Source organism: Falco naumanni, chromosome 8 (assembly GCF_017639655.2).
Source record: "Falco naumanni isolate bFalNau1 chromosome 8, bFalNau1.pat, whole genome shotgun sequence".
In the NCBI taxonomy this organism is placed as follows: Eukaryota; Metazoa; Chordata; class Aves; order Falconiformes; family Falconidae; genus Falco; species Falco naumanni.
In genome coordinates, this window is record NC_054061.1 from 43,461,381 (window position 1) to 43,480,949 (window position 19,569).

Sequence of the window (19,569 nt, forward strand, 5' to 3'; positions counted from 1 at the left end):
CTTTCTGGGAGAGGGGGGTTTAAGACTGTAAACATAATTCAGCAACTGCATCCATGATTTCTATCATAATGACATACTGACTGCAAATTCACAATTCAGCCTGCTGGAGAGAAGACATCTCTGCAGACCTCTATACACAAGGCCAAAAATTGTCAGTGGACTTCAGTCCAACCCCCCAGCCTCTCATGTCAGTGCTGAAATTGGCAGAAAATACAACAGGGATTTGGAAAGTTGTAAATATTTGGAATTTCACTACTGGTTATCATTTGAGATACTACTAGAAGACTGGTATCAAAGGCAGCACACTTGCATTTCATCCCAATGATTACAGCATTACAGCAGTTGAGAATGTTCTACATATTTCTCCTGATATCCTGCTACAGGCCTCCCATTTTACAGAGGGAAATAAAGAAGCAGACAAATGAATTGATTTATTCAAGGCCACAACGCAAACCCTAGACAGAGCATGAAACTGAAATGAACCTCTTGCATCTACAAAGTAAGGGGGAAGTTCTTTTACACTGCATGCAGTAGCTATACAAATGCAATTTCTCCCTCAGCTTTAGTCAAAATACACAGTATTGATAGTTCTTTATGCTAGGATTATAATATATTTATAATTATATTTAAATTTAAATATTTCTCTCTGTAAATATTTCAAAGTGAAAGGGAAACAAGTTAAAACATGCTCAGTTCTAATTTGAGTTTTATTGTTTTAAAAACCTAAATGCTGCCTCCAAAATAGGAGCTAAACTGAATCATAAATTTAGCTAATAAAGAAAACAATGAAAGCCTTCAGCCTTACAAAGACAAATTAACACATATTAGAAAAGATATTTCACATAAGTCAGAACAGCACCAGGGAATAAAAAATGAATTTGAATGACTGGCATTTAAACTGCACGCAACACAAAAGCAGCTCGGAACATTGCGATCTACAACCAAAAGCAGTTTGTAGGAGGAAAAACCTAACAAGTCACTGCCAACATTAGCACAGCTGTGGAAGGAGGACATTACGAACATCAGCTACAAGGGAGAATTGCTTGGACAATTTAGTGAGTGAAAAAATCATGACTACCACGAAAATATTAAGCATCTTATGATTATTACTATATATGTTGTTGCTGGTTAAAGCTTATTCCAGTATACACCAGAGTCACAAAGATTTAAGAATAAATTAAGCTGCTGACAGAACTATTAGTCCTCACCCTTTTAAAGTAACATACAGATAATTTAACATTCCCAGCCAGCAATAGTATGGATCAGCTCTCCAGGAGAATGTCTGCTTAAACAGATGAACAGGGCAACTATCATTCCTGCCCACTGAAGGTTAGCCTGAATCAGCCCAACAGAGAGAGAACTTCAGCACCAGAATGCAGAAGCTGCCCACATTTCCCAAAGCTTGATCAAAAGCAGGCTACAGCGTAAGGAAGCAAAACATAAATTGTTGTCTTCTAGACACTGACGTACTTGCTATATGTAGGTGTTAGTGGCTGGGGAAAGAAAAATCTATTATTCATCACTGATTCTTTTGCTTCTGCAATTTCTTTACAAGTTTATTTTTGTAGTATGACAAGGAAGGGAACGAACATTTTCTGAATATCAAGATCTTCCTACTTCTTTATTCATAACTACTGGCCGACTTACAGATTTATTACTTCATTTCAGTGTCTCATTAAAAAAAAGTATAAAAAGGACACACTGTGGGATACCAATGCACACACATATAAAACATTACTGCAATGCATACATGGTACAGCATATGATCTAGACCACACTAAAAGTCAATTCTTTCATTAAGAGTAATATTCTGCATTGTCCTGATTTTGGCTGGGATAGGAATTACTTATTTTATTCCTCAGTAGATGGTACAATGCTGTGTTTCGGATTTAGTATGAGAATAACGTTGACAACACTGACGGTTTAGGCTGTTGCTGGGTAATGTTCATACCAAGACAAGGGCTTTTCCATTTCTCAGGCCCTGCCAGCAAGAGGGCTGGAGGGGTACAAGAAATTGGGAGGAGACAAAGCCAGGACGGCTGACCCCAACTAGCAAAGGGATATTCCATACCATGGAATGTCATGCTCAGTATATAAACTGGGGGGAGCCAGCCAGGAGGGGCCAATCGCTGCTCAGGGACTGGCTGGGCATCGGTCAGCGGGTGATGAGCAATTGTATTGTGCATCACTTGGGTTTTCCCTTCCTTTTGGATTTTATTCTCTCCCATTTGCTCTCCTTTTCATTATCATCATCAATACTATCGTTATTACTCTATTTCAATTATTAAATTGTTCTTATTTCAAACCTCGAGTTTTACCTCTTTTCCCCCAATTCTCCTCCCCATCCCAGGAGTGGGGCAGGGAAATAAGTGAGCAAGTGGCTGAGTGGTACTTAGTTGCCACTTGGGGTTAAACCATGACGTATATCTATTGTCTTTTTCTTCATTCTACAGAAAGAGGAGTGAACTAGTAATCTTGATTTCCACACTATCTCAATTATTTAAGCTATTCCTGTTAAAGTCTCTGGCAGCTAAATATTTGGGATGGAGTCCTGAGCAGACTTAAAACAACATTTTTAAGTCTGCTCTACAAAAGATTATGGTGACCTGAAAGTATGGTAAATAAGATACATTTGTGTAAACAAAATTGATGGCATTAGTAAGCATTAAACATCTCAGTAATGTGGAAGGTGCCTTGCCACCCTCCATATATAGGTAACTTAGAGCTCAAATGTAATTGGTTCTTGAATTCCTGAAGAAAGGGAAATGTGTAGACCCCACCCATGTAAAACATATGTGCAAAGGCTTTTGTGGAACCCTGACACTGCTCCCTGTTAATTTCTAAATAGAGAACAATCGGTGCTGGTCTCCCATTTTTGCACTTGCATATCTACAGAAGGCAACCCGTATCTTTTTTTTTTTTGTAAACACACATCCTTCTGGATATACTGCAGTCCAACAAATCAACTAGCTCAGCTTTTTCTGGAAATAAAATTGTCTTTTATTTTACCACCAATGCCCTTCAGCTACATCTGCTAGTACAGTATTCAAGATATACACAATCCCACGTGCCCCAGAGAGCAGCAATGACAAGGTGGTTATTTAAACACCTCATCTTTTTCATTTTCTGCAGTCTGTCCTAGTAAAAGCCCAGATTTGACCTTCAGGCAGAAAAGAGAACAACCAGTCAACAGATACTGTATATCTTCACCTTTCCCTAAGGCTATGGTAACGGTTTTTATAGGAGACAGGACACCCCCATTACACAGATCCCAGAAGTTCTTATAGAACAGATAGGCTAAATTACCTTTTAAAGCGCCAATATCACTTGGTAATTGATAAGGTGAGGTTTTTTGCATTTCCACCCCCAGCCCTTTTTTTTTTTTTTTTTTAAATTGGAAGTCTCAAGAGCTTAATTTCTTATGCAGCTTCATAAGAAGTATTTACAATACCAGTTACCATGCCAGTTATTTTATAGGAAGAAAGATGATGAAAAATAGGACATCGTTGAACAGTTTTGGTTTTAGCACATTTTACGTCTGTGTATTCTTCTCCCCAATAAAATCCAGACTAGCTCCTTCTATACACATCTTAAGTAGAGCAATCTGATTTTATAATTTTTACCTTTAGCCATCCTGTAAACCTTTCCTTGAATGTTTCCTAAGATACAGAAGCAAATTTCAATTCCCACCCCTATGCATTTATTTGCATTCCAATGCAATGAAGGAAATCAAAATATCATCACATCTATCCAATCATGGCACAAGCCTTTTTTGCTTAAAACAGTTACACATCTAATCACAGCTTAGCATTGAGGTAAAAGGCAGACCATGGAGGTGTCACTTTCTATAGTATATATTCATACAAAAGAACATCAGCATTTTTGCATAAGAATACCTATACTGTAATCATTTTGGGGAAAAAAAAATAAAAAAATCTGAGGTCCAACACAGAGCACGAATTCCCACATGTATCTATCATCCTTTGCTCGAGAGTTGAGGCACTTCCTCAAGAGAAGGCTTGTCCCCATCCAACCCAGTCTCATGGGTTATGTGAACATCCTAATACTTTCACTGCTGGCTCTTCTTAAATTCCCCCAAGTTCGTTATAATGCAAAGTCTCATTTGTATTCTGATGCAAGCCACAAAAATTCTGCAAACCTAAATGAAAATCAGCAAAAGTTATCATTCATACTCCACTTCAAACTAATTGCTGTTGGTTCTCTACACTGGACAACATGCTTATGTTTTGTCCAAATTGCTGACTGAAAGGACACAGATGATTTAAGGCTTTGCAGTTCCTGAAAAATGTCTTTAGACATTTCTGATATGCATATTTCCTATGTGAAGGAACAGAACTTTTTGACCAAAAAACACAAGGAAGCTGCTAGGAAGCTAACACGTTACCTGGTATACACATCTCCCATGCCCTAAAGTCGCAGTCTGAACAGTCTGAATTTCAGTATTCCAAGGTGACCTTACTCTGGGAGGAGACGAGGTGTCATCAGCATCTCAAGTGGTAAGTCCTGAGCCAGTACAAGCAAGATCAGAGAATATTCTTGCATATATATCTGTTATCTGACTAGAAAAATACAGCAACATCAAATCCTTCAATTCCAAGTAAATTCCAACTGAATTATTCAATTCCAAGTCAAACGCAACTGGTGTCTTCAAAACATGGCAACATTGAGAGAAACTGTTATTCCATTTAAAAATTTTGCATTAGAATAATGGCCAAAAGTATTTCATTTACTTTGGGGTCAAGCTTTCATAGATCACATTTTGATCGCACAATCATATTCTTAAAAAAATTAAACTGTACTTCTGTTGGAATTAAAATATATGTTCACAGCTACCCAGCACACCCTTCCAAAGCAGCTTTGTTTGCACTGAAGTGTACGGAACGTTTATAATTACCTTCAATAGATTAGGCAATATGGAAAATTTGAGTCACTGATGCAAACCTACAAATATTTGTTTCTTCCTTAATGCAGCATGAAGTCTTACAAAAACTGAAAAGGCACCTATATCATGTAAGAATTGGAAATACAGGAATCTTCACCATTTTCGTGTAAATTACTACTTCTACTCACTAATGGAAACAATTACTCTGAAACTTAAAGTCAAGAAATATAAGATATTTACATTTTCTTTCATGAAAGAGAACTGCATAATGGGTAACAAATTTCATGTGGAGAACTGCTCTGAATAGGACTTCAGCTCTCTCTACAGCACAATTTTCTAAGGGGTAATACAGCAAAAGTCAACAAAGAACAAACATCTGACAAAAAAGAAAAAGCCAAAAGACCATCTACTTTAAATATTTATGATGCTGGCTTGTTTTTATAGCTAAACACAAACATGATCATGCTCAGATGATGCCAAGTGTGACACCTGAGGGCAGGGCCATCTATTGAGAAGACTGCCATGAAATCTTACCTACGCTCACAATTTAGAAATGGAATACAGTGGAGTGATCAGTGAAAGGAAAATGAAGCCATGAAAAGCTGAATAGAGAAGGGAGGAGAGAGCACATTCCTACATCTCCAGAGGAAATGCTGAAAAATGGTTACAGATGTTCAGTGTACCAACTCCCCACCCGCTCTGGGGGATTCCCTGTCCAAAGCTGCCCTCCTCTCCCTCTTTCACTGACTCTTCTCTTGCTGGCATAATGCTTAGAGACAGCAAAATGTAGTGACTCTAACTACAGACACTCTTTTGTCACCTAAACTCTTGTTAACTAGTGCAGGTAATTCCCTGCACTCCTAATACTACCTTCCAAAACCATGAGGTTTTACGTAAAGACTGCAACATACTTATTATCTCTGCTCCAGCCTGAGTCCAAAATTTTAACCTAATTTTGTTTTGAGAAATTGCAGTGTTTGGGAGAAATCCCAGTAACACAGCAAATGTGCTATTTTAGTCATTCAGTATGATATTTGGCTTTCAGACATTATTTCTCCATTTATGAGTTCCACTACAAAATTTCATTACCGAGTGTTGTTAACTGCAAATAATTCTTTAACTCACATTTTAACAATAGTCCTTTCAGGCATGAATGTGTACCTGTGCTGAGAAAGATGTTTTCAATTAATTGTGCAGAGGAGTTGCGTTGTTTCTCAAGAGTAACACTTCACCTCAAAACCAAGGAATCCCAAATGGGCTATCTATCAGGCATGACCTGATGGCTAATTCATACATGCAGAGAGAAGCCCTTTTATATCCTCTTTCTTTTCTCTGTCTGCCTTCCTCCTCCTCCCCCAGCAATGAAATTAAGGTGCTAAGGCCAAGAAGCAATCAAAGGAATCCAATCAAAAATACATCAAGTTGCCAAAGTAATTTGATACTCTGAAAGATGAAGAAAAGATAAAGATCCAGATCTTCAGAGGTTCTGGTTATCTTTCCTGGCTGCTCAGATGAATGGGCATGAAGATGGTGAATCACTACTAAAAGCCTTTCTCTTACATCTTACAGGGATCACTGGATCCTCCTTTTATAATCAGCATCTTTCAGTTTCACTTATCCTCTTTTGTCATCCAAGCTGTTTACTCATGTAAAATGACCAGAGGCAAAAAGAAAGCCAAATACAGCCCCGTGCAGAGCTATCATTATTTAGACAACTCATTATAAAGGGGGGTTTCACTGCCAGCAATACAGTCATGTTAAAGAATATTTAGGAAAATAGTCTACTACTGTATAATGCAAAGAATTTACTATGATTTTCACATACTTTCAAGCTCAAAGGACTGAAAATACTATCTCAAGGTGAAATTCTCATTTCTTCCCTTTTCCATCTTCTACAAGGTTTCCATTTACTTATGCACATGAGAGAAATTAGTGTAATATACGTTTCTGCACTCCACCCAGATTTTAAAAAGACATAAACTTACTGAAGACTTTTTTAAAAAACCTTAGGCAATCAAAATGAACATATGAACGTAGCTCTCCAAAAAGTTACAAATGAATATGAAAATAACAAAAATTTGGCTGTGATTTTTATAAAATCCATTTTTATAAAACTCCAGTGTTTACATTTTAGTTGGGTATCAAGAAGCAGCATGCATTCAACCAGTCTACAGCATTTAAAATCACAGACCTAGAGCCCCTCCTAACTGAGCAAAGCTCTCCAAACCGGCCTCACTTTCCAGTTCAGGAAGGCTTGAGCCTTGCTCACCGCATGGTGCGTTAGATGCGGCTGCCCTCTGCTGACTATGCATCCCACACAGCACAACTGGGATGCACACATCTTTGTCATCCAGTTGACGTTTATGCCCTCTCACTTCATACACCATGTAACTTCACATTTACCTGCAGATGCACAGTTTGAATGATCTTCTTACGAAGCTGCTTTTCAATGCTAAACAGAAACTGGACTCTGCATATGAACTGTTACTATTCCAGTCCATCTTTCTGCTCTGCTAGCCTTAAACTGCCTGTTCTGATTAAAACCTTGAAGCTTGCAGCTCCAGCCATAATTTTAACGTTTTGAGCCAAGAGCACGTTTCAGCTAAATTAACGCCCCCATAACCACTGGGTAGCACAGCCTCAAGGATGTCCCGCTTCCCCTGTACTTCCCTTGCAGTTCTCCCCAGGAACTTCAAGAATATCACCTGTATCAAGCACCAGGGGGGAGGAGTGTCAAAACAACGGCATGTAATTTTTTTTTTATTGTGTTTCTAAAAGCTTTAAAAGGTCTAACCAGGAAAACTTATTTACTTTTCACATTCTTCAGAGCGTTGGGCTAGGGCTCCTTTTCCACCCCCCACCCCTCCTCTTCAATTTACTCTTTTTAGAACTAGGAAGGCTAAAGATTTAACTTTTCCATACAAAAGCAAGAATTCTCACACAGCTATTCCATTAGTCTTTCAGCAAATGATAGCAGATGGCAACGCTGCTTCTGAGCCATCTTGCATTTACAGAATCCTCTTTGTAATTCATCTCCCTGCATGACCTTCCTGACAGACTTCCCAAAAATGCACAAAATCACAAGTAACACACACTTCCGCATTTGAATGTTGCCTTTATGAGCAAAGACAAGCAGAAAGGCTTCTGCGACCACCTTGCTCAAGAAAGCACAGTGGGAAACCCCATGACACTAAGGTGACCCTAACAAGCCAGCTGTGGCTGCCTACATTGACAAAATACTGATCTGGTCTATAGGCTGGGAACAGATTTAATAACTAATTCCATTGAGTCATTTTCAACAAAGGGAACCATTTCAAATCCGAAAGAGGCTACCTGATTGCGGATGTCATGTGAGTAAAGTGTCTGCGGCTTCATTTCTCAGAAGGCAAACAGGTAAAAACAGCACCTTCCCACACATTCTCAGTAATAGAGAACCAAATCATTGATAAACAGAACAATAAAATAGGATTATCTTCTGCTTAGTTAGAAGTTGTACCTCCTGATCAAAGAATCTACCACCAGCATCATGCATGCATGGACTTCCTTTTTCCTGGCTTGAATCTTTAACCAGGAGTCCATCAACAGCACCTTTAAGAATACACTACACTTGCACTTCACAGTAATGAAACCCTCCTCCAGTACTGAAAGTTTCAACAGCTTAGAGAAATACCAAACACTTAAGGCTACTGGTCTAATGAGAAAAGTTCTCATGAAGCACCAGCCTTACGTTAGCCCACATTCTAGACGTTTTTGAACAAGTCAACAGGTCACGAACACATTAGCTAATGAGCAGATCAATGCTCTTACACAAGAGACAGGGACGCTTACTCATCGCAGGAATGAATTCTGAAGTTGAACCATGATAGCCCATGAACTGGAAAACACTAACCAATACGCAAGAGGGTTACTTTTTAATGATTAAGATGACTCATGTGTGAGCTTCTAAATCCTGCCATAATAAGTAATATAAGTCATTGCAGTGATGCTTATGTCCATCTGAAGTACAAAAGACATTCAACTGAGCCAGCTACTCCCTAGTTTGTTTTAAAGCTAGTCTGTTCTATACTAGATTAGCTCCATTTGAGAGGGCACAAAATCCAACCTCACCAACTCTATACAGAAGGTAAAAGCACCCTGTGAAAGAACGGATGGACAAACCCATACACTGTATGAAGTTCCTCATACATTATGGCACAACTGCATGCTGGCAGAAATGCTGACAACTTCTTGAAAATAAGGTTTCAACTTCTTGAAAATTAACCAAAACAAGCCAACATTGTCTGAATGCCAATTTCTCCTCTATTTTTTGTAGCAATATGCAACAATGTAAAAACAGTTGCACTATGTTTTTCATTTGTAACAGTGTTCTGGGTAAACTGAACAATTACTCTTCTGCCATGGAGGGGCCTCCCACAGCTAAAGCCTTGCCAAATACATACTTACAATTCAGCTGCTGTTTTGCAGAAAAAGTGTTCCAATATAGCACATGTCCCTTCTCTTTATGTATCAGCACTAATTAAATAAGCATTTCTTAAAGTGGAAAGAATCATAGCAATTAATATACATTTTACTTAATAATCTGAGCTCAAACTAATGTTGCTTTACTTTTCAAAAGGTCTGTGGTCCAGCTGCACAAACACCCATCATTGGTGAGGTGTATCTACTAGATTAAATCCATTACTGAAAGAAGGAAATGTTGTGTATGTACGTCTTGCTGAGGTGCAATCATGCTTTTAGAGCTGTCCCAAGAAATCTGGGATCCAATAACATTTTCCTCATTAAATGCAGAGAATTTTTAGTTTCTTCTGTAAGGTAACATGATCATTTTCCTAAATTAGCTGTACTGCAGAGTGAGAAGTCCAATCCATCAGTACAGTTATGTCTACTGAAGTTTTAATCAAAACTGGTACCACTCACACTAATCATCTCTTCATGCTCCTGCAGGTTTTTCCCAGTAACTTAGAACTCTGAGCTCTAAAGATCTTCTATTAACAATGCAGAGCAATAGCACCTCCCCAAAAAGAGAATTCAAGCTCAACTGTTACTCAGCTTTTAATTTATTTTTTTTTACTAGCAGCACTTCAGACAGCAATAAAATGAAATGCAGATACATGTTTTTTTCCCTGTTCACTTTGTAAAAGCAGCAGTCATGCAAGGGATTTTCAAAATTAAAGAAACATGATTATAAAACCACAAAACTGACCCAGGGCCTTTGGGCATACAGAGTACTTGTAGCTGTAATTAATTTTTTAGTGTGACAAGATTTTAAAACTGACTGTGGAATTCTGGAAGCTGTTTCAAATTTCCTCTATTCCAATACAGCAAGCGACTTAGCATTCAGTTCAAAATTAAAACTACTCCAACACATGTTAATAAATAGTGTATCTAAACTCTTTTTAAGTTGTTTTATAACAGGAGTGTACACGGCTCTGATCCAAGCAGGACAGGGCAGGCTGCTCTACCATCACACCACCTACCAAAGGCAGAGGCTCCAACATTTCTGTCAATGACAAATGTGTGGCCTCAGAGCACGTGCCCACTTACCATACCACACTGAGCTGGACCATTCACCACAGCCTTTTCTCCAGTTCTCCGTGACGCCAGCACCACTCTCACAAGTGAGTATTCACATTAACGAAACCCAGAATTGCCAGTAAGAAGTTTCATGGTGTAACACTCATTTCTGCGTATCAGTACCAGTACGTACTTGAGCAGGTTCAGCACTGCATGAGGCGAGCCCATGCTCCTCCTGGGCAAGTCAAGTCAGTGTTATGCTTAATTATTAGGATAGGCCAGGAAGAAGGGCATCATTTCAAAATCAGCAGAATTAAAAGCAAATAAAGAAACACTGAGACAGTGGGAATTCATGCACAAAGATGAAGTTTAAAACTCTGATGTTAAGTGGTATTTTAAACACACAATGTACGTGTTGTTTAATCATCACATCAGGTTTTAAATCAGGACACCTCTTCACAGCATCAAATGTTTTCTTCACACATAGAAGAACAAGTATGACTGCTTTCAGGATTTCACAAACAGACCTGAACTCATATTTAAAGAGATCAGTTGCCAAGTATAAGCTGTAAAGGCTGCAAAACATGAGAACGCTATGTCAAGAGAAAAGAATTTGAAGTTAAAACTAAACTGAGGCTGGAGTTCTGGGCAACAAAGCAAAATAATTATACGTGTGGCAAATGCAAGAAAAATTAAATTACTGCAGGGCAGATCTGACATCTGAGCTAGCAGTGGTGCTACAGATCATTAGCTATAGGCATTTCACATCAAGTGCTACAGAAGATAATTTAAGCAGTGATGACACCAGCTCCTTCCCACCTCTTGCCCTAGTGACATTTTTTTTCCATTACAGGGGTTACTTCTTTCAAAAGTAAGCTCTTAGATGCTTTACATCTTAATGTTTGAGCAACCAAACTGTACTTGCACAAGCTTTTTAAAATAAAACCCCACAGTTTTAATATTAAAATACATTTATATTTTATGGTATCTTAAAACAGTGGCTACATGCAGTTGTAACAATTAAATTTTAAACCCCTGATGAATTTTAATATTGTGTACTTTTAAAATGTAAATAATTTAGTATTTTTTCTAGCTAAAACCTAAATATATTTTCCACTTATATGGTAATTAAAAGACCTATTAATTTATCTCTAGCAGCATACAGCTTTAATTTCTTAGGAATCACATCTCTTCCAAATTAGAAAGAATTGTCCAAAAAGTCATTCAGAAGACTATTTCTGGTGGTGTATGGGAGGCTACCCTGCATTCAATTTGCTAGTCCAGATGCTAAGTTATTTAAAGCAGTAAGTATATATACGTGTATGTATGAGTTAACATGCAGTCTATAAAGCAGACCTGAGGACACAGATGGGAGACAAATCTCACAAAGCACATACATGCTCTATCAGAATCCTAACTGGTACTAGAACATGTCTAAATTACTCCTGTATGGCCCAAGATGTAAAATGAAAAAACCCGACTATGATTTTTCCCCCCCAGTTCAGTAATTTTTTGCGGGGATTGCTGCCACCACATGGCCAAACAGCTGAACTACGCCCACCCTCCGCACACTGCCGCCGCTAACATGCTCAGCACGCTGCCCCTTTACACTGCCTCTCATTCCAGCTTCCTACGGCAGCCTCTCAAGAAGTCTCACCATTGCCACCGATTTCCCAAATTACTTCCATCCAAAAGAAGATCAGAATGGACTTATAGCATTCAGATCTCGCTGACAGTCTCTTCCAAGTATGAGCCACCGGCTTCAGGAACGTTTCATTGTTGTAGAATTATGCCAAACCAATATTCACCAAGACAACAGAAAACCTTACAAGTGCCAGTGCAGATAACTGCAGCCTAACTGATTTGCCAACAACGGTTCAAACAGTTCCTTTCTGAAGTGCCCTCCCCCAAGTGCTCTCCCAGAAAGCCTGCTTTTAGACAGCTGGATTCAGCACAGTACCCTGTCACCTGCAGAGGCTCAGCAAGCTCCGAGCAGGTTCCTCATACCAAAGAGACGTGGTCACCACAGAAAGGGACTTCCACAATTTCTCACACACAACAAGCAGGAGTCTACATTCATTCTTGTGTAATAGCTCTTATGAACAGTAGTTTGCTTCATACTTGTTTTAAAATACTTACTGTTAAGCCTGTTAAAAATTAGTACTTACCTGTTAAGCCTGTTAAAAATTAGGGGGTTTAGCTCTGCCGCACATCACCTGGTAAGCTCATACATACAAGTGCCAAAGGCACCACAGAAATACCAGCATATACCACAGATGTGGGTTTAACTCCATCACCTGTGGGATAAGGCTTCACTGCTCTGCAGCACTCTTGCAGAGTTTGGATGCAACTTCCATACATTTGGGCACCACATTTCAATTAATCCAAAGAACCAGGTAGTCCTCAATAAATACCATTTACAGTATCTTCACCCTTTCTCTAGGTGATCAGTGAAGAAATGAATCCTGCAGTTTACCAACCTATATGCTTGCACATCACTTGTTATTTGCACAACCATTTCACCTGTAGCTTTCTAAAAGGGAGTGGGAAAAAACTGTATTATGTATGATGACAAATAACATTTTTCACTTTGGCAAGGCCAGATAGGAAGTCAAAATGCCTCAAGCTTCCTGGAGAAAGCTAGACTGCAGAAACCATTCATTCAACGGTCACAATCTTTGAAGGACTGGGTAAGAGAATGGCTCAGTCAGTTAACTAAAACTTAAGGCAACTGAACAGTCCCTGCTTTGTCTTGCATACCAGTCAAGAAAAAGATGTGAACACACTCACCTTTTTTGCTCTTTGTGCTATATTAGGTGTTCTAGTGAGAAGCTTTTCAATCAGGTATTCTCTATTCTGCAAAACCAACATTTGACAAGTTAAAAATCAATACAAGGAAAGAAAAAAATTCATGTAGATTTTAAGGCAGAGCAAAATTTACTCGTAGGGTTAAACGTTTTACCTTGGCTTTCTGGAAAAATTTGCATTTTAAAAGTTCTGCTGCTGTGGGCCTGAAAGATCAATAATAAATTAGAACAGAAAACAAAGACCCCTCTCAGTGAATACAGTACAAGACGTTAGTTAAATAGTACGTCTCTAATACTTTTGAATACTTAGTACTGTATGAATGGGGAATGGATGGTAACAGCTACTGAATAAATTCACACATACTCACCACACATGAAAAAATTACGCCTTTCTACAGCAAAAATACAAAAAAGAAAAAGAGAAAAAAAAACCCTAGTCTCTAAGCTGCCAATTTTCCCCCTTTTTTCTTTCAACATAAATGCATTTTACCCTTAAAACAAACAAACTCACTCTATGAATGCAACTGAGCTTTGCTCCACAGCAATACAGAATAATTACATTTTCCAAACAGTAGCATCAATACCTGCTACTGGCATTCTTTTACTTCATTGATGTCAGCAGGTATTCACAGGAAACTATACTGACACTATAAACATCATGCATAAACCAAAAAGAGAGTTACCAGGAGCACCTTCCAACGAAATGGACAGATAAAAATCAAAGCAACAGTTTTAAGGTCAAAGCCTAGACATTTTGCTTTTACTTGCGGTTCTGCTCAAGCCTCTTTCTTCCCATCGTCACCAAGTTTATATTGTTGACTTTTTCAACAGATAATCACAATATCAAAGCTACCGAAGCAATTCCAACAGCAGGACTTGTTTGCCCTAGCTTCAGAGATCTAAAAGCAACTTATCTAGTCAAGCCAGACTCTGGTGCTGAAGCAGACTCTGGAAAGAACGGGAAGCATCTCTTGGAATGAAGTAAAATCCTCCAGGTTCCTTCCACCCTTTCCATTAAGAGCCCGTATCACTATTCAAGACTAATTTTGACATGCCTAAATTTAGGAAGCCAAAAACCTCCGAGATTCATAATTTCTAAATGAATGGAAGCAACATCTGCTACACTGTTCCATTTGAATCAAAGCAAGAGATTAGATACAGCACAAATTAGATAAGATAGTGGAAAGCTTCAAATTGGAGAATTTCAGTCTCAAAAAAAAAAAAAACCAAACCCAAAATCTCAACTAGTTTATTTGTCTGAAGACACATCTGAAGAGTGAGTGAACAAAAAAGGAGTAGTAAGGAGTATGTATATACGTTATCAGTTGACTCCTGCCAGAAATAATGAAACAACTCCTAATATCAACAAAAAGCATCCAATTTAGACACAGACAGTAGTTCCAGAGAGCACTTATTTTTCTTCCCCTCCAAAGCACCAAACTTTACAATACAGGAGTTTTTATTAGTGGTACTGTGGAGATGACCAGGCTCTAGCAGTAATCCACACATAAACCTTGGACGAGCAAAAAGGAAGAGCAGTGTTTAATAAAAAAAAAAAAAAACAAAAAAAAAAACCACAACACAAACCACACCAACATTCAATACGTTTCTGTGTCAAAGTTTTGAAGTTCTATCTCAAATCAACTCTTAAGACAACTTTCAGTGATCCAGTACCATCACATCTCATAACAGGGATATGTACAGTTAAAAGCTAGATGCTTAGTAAAGTTTTATCCAAACTACTGTTCTCCATTCCTCTACAATTAATTAGGCCAGACACTTCTGAACTGCTCTGGAAGTGCTTTCTGGGCCTGCTTTGCACACAGGCCACAGCAATGAATTGCAGCTGAGGACTGTAAGCAGCACCCTTGGCACTGGGGAGAGAGAGAAACATCCACACACAGATCCCCGGAAGAAAAACACCATGGTCTGAGATAACAACAGTGCAATGTCAGTCCTAGAATTTGCCATAGACAGCAGGCACTTCTCCCACAGTGATGACTACGGAGGCATCTCTGTGCGAAATTCAATCCTGGGCCAGGAGAAACATAAAAAATAGCAATGATGCCACAACGTAAGGATGCTCACTCCTTGGTTAGAGTAACAGGCATGCAGATCTAATCACCTGTCTGCTGGTCCAATTGTTCAATTCAAGGTAATCCTGAGCTCAAGATACTGCATGTGTTTAAATATGTGTAATAAATTAGCGTAATTAGTTTAAACACTAATGTTTCAACACTGATGTCATAACTACAGATCAGGTAACTCAGCATTATGTATTCAAGGAGAGAAGGGAAACCATTTTAATTATTTACTTCTCATGTTTTTATACCAATTTAATCTTGCCTTGAAAATTGCTGGACACTGGAAATTAAAAGAAGCTTGGTTATCCAGAACACATTTCATTTTATCTGTAAGCAGCCAAACTACATGGCTAAGGCAACAGGACTTGCTACTAAGACCACTAATTGTAAGGGGTTTGGGAATCTGAAAACAGTATACAAATGATCCTTCAATGAAAAAAATAATTTGAGTTATTTTGAGAATAAACATGTTGCCACACAATCTTTTTCCTTAATTAAACTTGTTCTCTAGTATTGCTGCTGTCACCTTTTCAGCTTGACTCCCTACAACAATATCCTGGCCTTAAGCTAGCATAACATCAGCAAAGAGAAGTCCACACCATAAGAGACCCACACACTACTCGGGATTGCTCTCTCAAAGCAGTCTTTTTTTCCCCAGAAATACCAGCTCTGAAACTCTTCCAAAAAGTGATATATTAACCACACTTAGAAAATAACATTAATTACAACTCTTCAGCAAAAGAAACCTACAAACATAGGTCTGCATAAAAACAAATAAAGGATAAATAATCAATCTGGGAACTCAGGACCTCAGCAATGGTTTTGGAATAGATGTTTAATATTTTCACCATCTTGGCTATCCCATTCACAAAACAGCAAGAACAAATCACAAAGATACTACGACATGCAATTGCCTACATAAACATGAAGAAAACTCTAACAAGCTTGGAGCCTCTAAAAATTACAGTAAAAAATAAAAACCTCTTAATAAGTGATTTTCTCTGTGAATAACCAAGTTAAAGGCAATACTAAGCTTATGTCATAAAATGTGGAAAAACAAGTTTATTAATTTATCTATTTTTCATTTATTTTAAAGGTCAAGAGACTGGTATGCTTGGTTATCAACAGTTCTGTCTGATCAATCTGAACAGTCTCGTTAGACTTATGCACAATATCAAGATTTACATCTTGCCTCAGATGAGAAATTAAGATGTAGAGCAAGGACTTCTGCTTGATCAGAGTTAATTCAACAGTGTATTTAAGTATAAATAAATTAGGTGAACAACCCAGAAGAAAACTTAAGTGACAATTCAGAGGCAATTTCTTCTCCCCAGAAGAACTACAAGAACAAGAAACCAAAGGCTACTGTTTACAAAATTCAAATCATACACTTAAAATTAATGTTTAAACACTGGAACTTTAAGTAGCCTGTATATTTTAAAAAGTAATTCCACTGTACATGGCAATAATGACCTACCTTTTGGAAGGATCTTTTTGAAGGCATAATGAAATTAGTTTTCTAAAGGATTTGCCATACTTTTTCATCATCTCCTTGTCCTCTACACCTGTCTCTAAAGTGGGAGGGTCATTTTGAAGTGTCAGCATTAACACCTACAGTAAACCCAAAAAAGAGGTACTGTAAGTAAAATCAATTCAAAATATGTTGAAAAGAGAATAAATATTCCACAGAATACATATATTTAGATATCTTGAGTTACTATTGAAAATGAAGTAGTGCTAACTATCTAGCATCATTAATAATACAGCTAACAGCATTAAGTAATACAAAGTGGTTGTTACTTTCATAGGAGGGTATTTGTGATAAGGTGCTGCTCCTGTTGCTAACTCAATGGCTGTTATCCCAAAACTCCACATATCAGCCTTGAAGTCGTAACCTCGCACCTGGAAAAGAACCAAAAAGCAAAAACAGGGTGGTGATGTCTCAAGTTTCAAAAATTGAAGATTGAAAATATATGGAGTTTTTTCAACATTAGGAATACCTGCTCCATTACTTCAGGGGCCATCCAACATGGAGTACCAACAAATGTTTTCCTTACTTTGTTACGAGTAACATCACCTCCTGTTGCTAAAAATGCACTAACACCAAAATCTGGGAAGAAGGAAAAAAGTTGAAATCTGTTAAACTACCAATAACAAAGCAAGAGTGACACACTTTAAAAATTAAGTAGATTGCTAAATGTCTACTTTCAGAAACTCCATTGCAGACCTTACCTTTGTTTCATGACACACTGTTCTTGAAATGCTATAAAATAGATGGTATAGCTTTATCTGGGCAAGATCTGCACTAGGACATCCTCAAGATTAACCTCTTGGTGTCTGTATTCCTGAACAAGGTTACAAAGGACTCCAGTATGTGTCTCACTTAAGGTTTTCAAATGTGCACTTTCAGCCAAGGTTTGAAATGTTTGCACCTGCTGTTGTTCAAAGATAAGGAGCTACTTCTGTACAGCTACTAAATTTGACTGCGATTTGAACAAGAGGGAATACTATATATAATTTAAATACTCATAGAGATTTGACAAATCAAAGATAATCAAACTGATCAACAATACATATTTAACAGCAGACCATGACATGAAAAGCTTTTTCCAAATTCCAACATAGCAAAAAAACTTGGTGTTCTGCTAACCTGTTACTACATCGGTGACAGCTATATGGGAGAGGCAGGGAATAAATGGAAGAAAGAGCAGATTACCAACGTATGGAGAAATACCGTCATTTTGACTAGAGCTATATGAAGAGTATTTTAGACTGTGCTGTTTACAGTCCAGTTATACTGAAATCAAGTAGTCTACTACCAACCTACTTCAATATTTATTTTCCTATTGTTTTGTTATTCTCCTCTAATTTTGGGGGTGGAGGGTGTGAAATATATCAGTAACTACAGAAAATGTAGGTTTATCATCACTTTCCACTAAACAACTGTTGAACATCACAAACTCATATTCTGGACCTGTTCTACTGTATTTCTGTGTGTTCCAGTGATGTAGTCAAGTAAGATGCAAGCTTCAAGCAATATTCTTTAATTTTCCCTGCAGCTTGCCTGATGAATACACAACACTCTTTTTTTCCCCCAAAAAAAAAAACCCCAAACGTGTAGAGTTATAGAATAGACAGGTTTTGTGTATATTTCTGAAAAGCATGAACAGCCTCAGAAACACCTGACTCAAGGTTTTTATGCCCTAAAAATCAATGCTGGTATTATTCAGTTTTCTGAAGAGGAACTGTTGCATGTAAGGAAAAGCTGAATAGGCAGAAATAAAGAAATAAGTGCATAAATAAAGGAGACTTATGGAAAAAAACTGATGTCATTTCAGTACCAAAGACACTGGACAATTGCTTACAGGTCCTTGCAGGAACCAAGATACAAAGGTAAAATCCTAAGTTAATCTTTACTCCCCTACTGTAGTTTTTCCTTATTAATACAACATTAACTTTGAAAAGGACAACAAACAACAAATATAAATGGGTGAGGGAGGACAATTCAAAAGAAAAAAAAAAAACGAACAAACCAAAACCTAAGTAAAATCTCTTCTTTCATAAGCTTTAAAATTAAATATTGCAACACCCGAGAAAGATGTGATGAGTATTTAATTAAAGTCAAGTGAACATTTCACTATGATACTAGTCAAACACGGTTATATATTTACAGACAGAAAGAACACTTTGATAGCTACTCAATAAAAACAAGACTTTAATTTCCCATCCCAGACATAGCTTTCACAAATACAGGTTATTTAAGAAAAGACATGACCTACAGTGGCAAGCTTCCTATCACACAGAAGACAAAGTATTATTGAGAAGTTACATAAAGAGGAAAGGCACATGCATTACAATGAGAGAGCTGAACAATTCAACAGTGTTAGGCACTAAAAGTCACAGCTAATAAAAAAAAAAAAAAAAAAACACCCACCACACAAATTTAATTTAAAGTCCTGATTCAACTGCATTAGTAAAGCGTTCTGAAATTAAAGGAAACAGCGCTGCCCATATAAGCATAGCCAACAAATCATTTATTCCCCAACATCTTTTTCACCTCAGCCAGGGCTGGGGGTCTCAGCCAAGCCTCAGCCACAACCAAGCTCTAGGGTCAGAAACAAAGCCACTGCTTCTGTTTCAGTGAACCTGCAAAGCAGCTGCTGCAGGAAAGCACAAGCTGCAAAAACACTTCTGTCCTAACTTGCTCACCTTGACAGTGTGTGTAGGCTTTAGCCTAAGGTTCAGCCAAGGCCATGTGTAG

The 19,569-nt window shown here is 37.9% G+C and overlaps 1 protein-coding gene across 1 annotated transcript in view; it reads right to left on the minus strand.

Moving 5' to 3' along the window:
- Positions 1-19,569, minus strand: part of STK39 (serine/threonine kinase 39) — a 101,831-nt gene that overhangs the window by 48,407 nt on the left and 33,855 nt on the right. Inside the window, exons 6-10 of the mRNA XM_040604995.1 lie at positions 17,309-17,418; positions 17,109-17,210; positions 16,786-16,919; positions 13,380-13,428; positions 13,208-13,273 (exon numbers count right to left, since the gene is read on the minus strand). Of these exons, the coding sequence (XP_040460929.1) occupies positions 13,208-13,273; positions 13,380-13,428; positions 16,786-16,919; positions 17,109-17,210; positions 17,309-17,418 (461 nt within the window). The remainder of the gene's footprint in view (positions 1-13,207; positions 13,274-13,379; positions 13,429-16,785; positions 16,920-17,108; positions 17,211-17,308; positions 17,419-19,569) is intronic.